Here is a 6,058-nt window from a genome sequence, read left to right as displayed (position 1 = left end):
AAGGAGGGGAGGGGAGGGGAGGGGAGGGGAGGAGAGGAAAGGAGAGGAAGGGATGAGGGAAGAAAGGAAGGGGGAAGGAAGAAAAGTACAAAGGAACTGTTACTTCATTACCAATACACATCTTTTTGTATATATGCTGACAAAATGAAGAGTTACATGTTCATATAAGCTGTCCGCTAGAGATGAGGCCATATGTGATGTGAAATATATTTATACATACCTATGCTGATTTAAATTTACACTTATGATGATCTATACAGACATCTATTACATATCTTTGTGTATATACACTGCAGCTGTTGACACAAATGTAACAACTTGGTGTCAGGTTTTTTCTAGATGAATACTTTAGCACACTGAAATATTCTGGGCAGAAAAATGGGGAAAATATTCACACAAGTAAGAATGAAAACAGCCAGTGGCATGTGTTAAATCTCTCATGGAAAACCCAGGAGTTGCAATGTATTATAGGCTTGCATAAATGATCTTCACTGAAATTTGAGTCGATCAGATCTAGCTATCTAATTCCTGAGCTACAAGCGTATCATGGTATTGAATACCTCAGAAAATATTCATCTATGAAATATAGTTTTTGTTCAAGAGAAGGGAAAATAGGTTTCTTCTTGGTACAACCATGTTCTGTGGCCAAAGGCAAGAATCTCTGTGATTATATTTACCTGAAGTTCATGAAATGGAGTTAATGGAACATACTGAATGTGCAGTAAATATCTGTTAAATGAAGAATTTTCTATCCTGTTAATATGGAGTTAAAATATCACAGCTGGAAAGGACGTTTGTTCTACGGATAATAAAATATCACAGCTGGAAAGGACGTTTGTTCTACGGATAAGATGCTATCTTCAGAGAAGCAAAGTGACTCACTCAAGGGCACAGAGCACACTGATGGCCAGACTCAGACCAAAATCCCATCCTCGTCAGCCCCCCCCACACCCATGCTCTTTCCCCAACCCCAAAGATACTCTGGCATCGCTCACAGACTGGGGAGTTTTATGTTAGTTTGGGAAGTCCAAAAACTTAAACACGCAAAGATAAATAGGATGAAAATGAGTTGAGAAATAAATTGCAGAGTTTGGCTCACGGAAAAGTTTATTTCTTTAAGAATATTAAAAGGGTCTGAGCCAAATGGATCACACAGCCTGTAATAGGATGCTCTAAAAAAAGAACAGAGCCTCTTCCTGGCCTGCCTGTACTAAATTTGCATATCCTGAAGGAAAACCCGGGGCTGCTGGGTTTCCTTGGAGGCCTCGGTCAGCTCAGGGTACAGGGGGCGCTCAGCACTTCAGTGGGACTCCACTCTGCATATCATGCTTGAAGAGGGTGAGGGGTGAACTAGGAACAGACCTAACCAATTGACAGCTTGGTTGGATGGAGGTGTGGGGAGATACCAGGAAATCATTTCTTTCGTTCAAGTGGTAGAACAAACCAAGATGATTTTAGCCAGAAAAGTCTCAGGCTATAGTCTTGCTACTTCTTCCTCCCAAATCTCTCTCAATTCCATTGATTCTTCTCCAGTATCACCGCCATTGACCTCATCCAGGCCACCGCCATCCATCTGCTGGATTCCTGAAACAGCCACCTGGATGCGCCCTTTCCCCCATCCACTCCTCCCCCCGATCTCTTCGCCACAGAGCAGCCCAGACGATCTTTCTAACAAGCACACCTCACCATATTCCAGGCACCTGCCAAGGCACGTGGCATCTCCTCACTGCCCTCAGAATAATCCAAACCCATCCTCATCCGGACATTACACATATCACCCCAGTCCAACCTCTCCCTCACCCACACCTTCCTTTTCATACTCCAGACCCATTTAAGTTCTTACCCCATTATTGAGGAGCTTTCGTTTATGTACATTATATCTATCAGACGTTACCACATTGGGGATTAAAACTGAGAAACTTTAAAACACAAGGACACGTAAGTATGTGCCCCATTAGCTGTCAGAGCAGTAAAACATTGCATGCCATGCAGCTGCTGGGAAGCTCCACTGCACACTCAGGAAAGAGTGAGCGTGGAAAAGGCCAACAGTGGTACAGCACTATTATGAAAATACTTTGGACTTTGAGGACACACTACAAAGTCTTAGGAACCCCATAAGCCTCCAGATCACACTGAGAAAATCAGTGCTCTAAACATATCCAACTCCTCTCACATTCTTTTTTTTTTTTTTTTTGCGGTACGCGGGCCTCTCACTGTCGTGGCCCCCCCTCCCGTTACGGAGCACAGGCTCCGGACGCGCAGATGGCTCACGGGCTCAGCCGCTCCGCGGCATGTGGGATCTTCCCGGACCGGGGCACGAACCCGTGTCCCCTGCATCGGCAGGCGGACTCTCAACCACTGCGCCACCAGGGAAGCCCCTCTCACATTCTTAGATGTACCTTGTTCACTGGTGTGTTAACATTTCCTGGGTGGCATGAGTCTCAATTTGGGGCGAGGCCCCCTACACAGCACAAGCCTCATCACACCCGATGGTGATTGCCCACGTACTCATCTGACTCCCCTATTAGACAGTCAGCTCTGCCCAGTCCATGTGCCCAGCACAGTCCCTATGGTGGGCAGAGATGAGATGGGTTCATTCCTTGCATGGAAGAGACCCATACCTTCTTCTGTGAGAACCCAACGTGGGTTCAGTTTGGGTGAAAAAGTTACCACTGCAGATTTTAGGAAGAACTTTCTAACAGATGGAGCTAGAATGGGAAGGCCAAGGAAATACACGAGCTGGTGCTGGGAGAGCCTCGGTGAGGGAGGGCACAAAGGGGATTCCTGCCCGGGGTGGAACCTGGGGCTGGATGACCCCAGGCATCCCTTCCACGGCTGACAGCCTGTGATTCTGTGAGGTTGAGCTAAGGGTTTCTCCCAGGCATCTCTCTGGCTTTACATTCCGGATGAATTTGTTTAGAGTTCCCCAGTTCGACTCTCATTTTTATTTTAAGCTATTTTAGAAGATAACAGAGCACAGCGCTGTCATTTTTCTCCCTCACTTTTCTCTCTGATCCCTCTCCCTTGCTTTATTCTATCTCTGGCTTTTTCTTTTTCAACCTTCTTTCTAAAAATATAAAGGGAGACGGGGGAGTTCTCACTGAACCTCAGTGAGGAGTCAGATTCTGCTCCCTCTGGTGGACTGGGGTCCCCACCCAAAGACAGCTGGCAGGAGCTGACCTGCATAGCAGAATGAAGGACAGAGAGGGGGCTTCTAAGTGGAAGTCTCTGAAGGCAATGGAGGGCGAGACGGAGGACTGAGGGGTCTCTGCCAGCCTGGCTTCAGGGACTAGACCTGTGCCCCAAAGAAAGAGACACTGCAGGAGGAAACGGAATAGGCAATTTTCCATGAGATTCTCTAAGTTGCAAGCTCTCTTCCTTCAGGGCCAAGCGACAGTGCAACAAAGCATTGGGTGAAAGGCAGTTTCTTAATTTCTCTAGAAAACTGAGGGGCAGTGAGCTGTACTGTAAGGTAGCACAGAGATTGTTGGCTCCTGGGGAGGCCTGGGAGACGTCCCTGTGCAGGGAAGGTCTGGTCATGGGTGGAGCCGCAACCGTGGCAGTCATGAGGTGCTTCCTGCTAGTGCCTTGCGGATAAATGGATCCTGAAAAGGAGGTTTCATGGAAGGAAACCGAGAGGAAGAGTTGTGACACATGTAAGAAGGCCCTGGGTACCCCAGAAGTAACTGCGGAAGAATCAAAGGCTAGTGATGTGTATTGATTCTAACGTGACCTTGTTTATTTATGCCCTCACAGGCTGTCAGGGTCTGGGGCATATATAAACATACACATACTGTGTCTTGTCAGGTGTGTGGCCTTGGGCACTTACTTAATACCTCAGGGAATCTGTTTCTTCATATGTGAAGTGGCATGACATGCTCAGGGCAGTGCAGGTGCTCAAAAGACTTGTGTTGAACACATGCATGAATACTGGCCTTGATGTAGGGTTTCGAAAGGGTACAAACTCCTACTGATACAATGAATCAATTCTGGAGTTCTAATATACAGCATGGTGACTACAGTTAACAATACTGTATTGAAAATTGCTTAGAGAGGAAATCTTAAATGTTCTCACTTAAAAAAAAACCGGAAACGTGAGGTGACAGATGTGTTAACTAACCTTACCGTGGTGACTTTGAAATACACACATGTATTAAATCATCACACTGTACTCCTTAAACTTACATAGTGTTATATGTCAATTATACCTCAATAAAGCTGAGAAAAAAAAAAAAAGACTGGCCTTGTAGGGCGATCTTCAGATCAAATGAGATAGTACATGAAAAAGACCATTAAAACCATAAAACTCCACCTATATCGAAAGTGTTCTTTGCACACCCAACCAGCAAAAGAGCTTCCAGGCTGGCTTACCTTCTGCTTCCCGAGGACTCCAGTGTCCTGACGGGCCACAGGGCATCGGGGAGGAGGCGTTGAAGGCATATTGCACCAGGATTCTCCCTTCCAGGCAAAGGTCACAGGCTGATCCCAATTCTCTAGGAGGCCAAGGAAAATGCACCGACTTAGGAACAGTTGAATGAGTCCCTGGCTTGACTAAGCCAAAGGCGGAGGTTACAACCAATCTATGTTCTCCAGTCTTCCCAGAGCTTCCAGAATACGACCATGAGTGAAATTCTTCCCCACTGCCCACGAGGGCCGTGTTTGGGCCTAAGTGGCTTCTGTTCTGATGGAGGATACACTTTAATTCTAAACAGCCCAGAATCAACAGAATCAACTTACTACCTGCACTAATCTTCATCTCATCCATCATTTAAAGTTCCCTTGAAGATGTGACGTGTGGTTGTGAGAAAATCTTTTGCCCCATTGGACCTCAAATTTTATTCTTTTAACAATATCTGTCAGGTACCTACCATATGCAGGAACCATCCAGTATCCTAGGTATTAAATAGGAAGAAGGCGTGGTTCAGTTCCTTCACCTGAAAATGAGTGGGCTGAACTAGATGATGCCTAAAGAATCTTCTAGCCCTGACATTCTGGGGCTGGATGAGTCACTCTTTGATTTTACAGTCAAAAACAGTTTCCTAACCATGCCATCTAATTCATTTTAGCAGCTTTCCAAGGGGCAAGCCAATCCCTCAATGGGACCAGCCCAGCCCCAGAAGTAGAATGTTACGGTGGCTTTCCCTATCATCTAGTGTCTTATGTGTCTGGATTCAATCTCCCTTTAGCCACAACAGACTCTGGGATCCTACTTGTTCTCCAGACTTGGCTCCTGTTTAGGAGACAGTTGCTGGGAAGGGAGGGGGATAAGCCCTCTCCTCATGTAACGAGGGTGAGTGAGCCCAAAACTCTGTAAATCTGAGCAACTCCTACAGAGGGACTGGAAAGGGAAAATGTCAAGAAATGTCATAGCCCAACCCATTATTTCTCAAAATGCAATGGTCCTTCCAATACCTCTTTCCTAGGAGAATCACTATACTTTGGCTACCTGACAGATACAGTGGAGGAACCCTATCTCAAGCCTTAGGGCTTTTGCTTCATAGGGAACCTCCGTAGCCCCTGGGCTCACATGCTTGTCAACATCACAGCCTGCTGGTGGTCCTCGTCCCTCCTCCACCCAGCTGCCAGGGAGCTCAACCCCAAACCTAAATCTGAACACTTCATGTCCCTGCTTACCTACTTACATGGTGGTCAACATACGTGGTTTAACGTAGGTATGGATGGATGGATAAATACCAGTCATTCCAGTATGTTGCTGAGACCCATGATGAACCTAGTCTAGACCCTCAAACTGCAGATCCTGCATCCTCAGCCTTATCACTGTAGATGTGAAACCATACACAGGTGGAGATGTTATGGGCCCACGGATATTCAGTGATAGGAGAGCGATTAAATGGCCTAAGGTTGATCTGCTCAGTGCAATGGTAAGCAGTTTTTATAAGAAATACTTATAGAGATGACTAAATTTTATGGAAAAATGCATGAGCTATCATGTTAAGTGAAAGTCATATTCAAAACTGTATCTATAGCAGCATCTCAATGCTGTTTTAATAATCTTTTTTTTTTTTTTTTTTTTTTTTGGGGTTTGCTTTCCCATCCT

The 6,058-nt window shown here is 45.7% G+C and overlaps 1 protein-coding gene across 1 annotated transcript in view; it reads right to left on the bottom strand.

The window, feature by feature from the left end:
* Window positions 1-6,058, bottom strand: part of PAPPA (pappalysin 1) — a 225,850-nt gene that overhangs the window by 175,509 nt on the left and 44,283 nt on the right. Inside the window, exon 6 of the mRNA XM_024762187.1 lies at window positions 4,372-4,493. Coding sequence (XP_024617955.1) covers window positions 4,372-4,493 — 122 coding nt within the window. The remainder of the gene's footprint in view (window positions 1-4,371; window positions 4,494-6,058) is intronic.

Source organism: Neophocaena asiaeorientalis, unplaced genomic scaffold (assembly GCF_003031525.2).
Source record: "Neophocaena asiaeorientalis asiaeorientalis breed wild unplaced genomic scaffold, Neophocaena_asiaeorientalis_V1.1 scaffold78, whole genome shotgun sequence".
Taxonomy (NCBI): Eukaryota; Metazoa; Chordata; class Mammalia; order Artiodactyla; family Phocoenidae; genus Neophocaena; species Neophocaena asiaeorientalis.
This window is presented reverse-complemented; position numbering and strand designations above follow the sequence as displayed.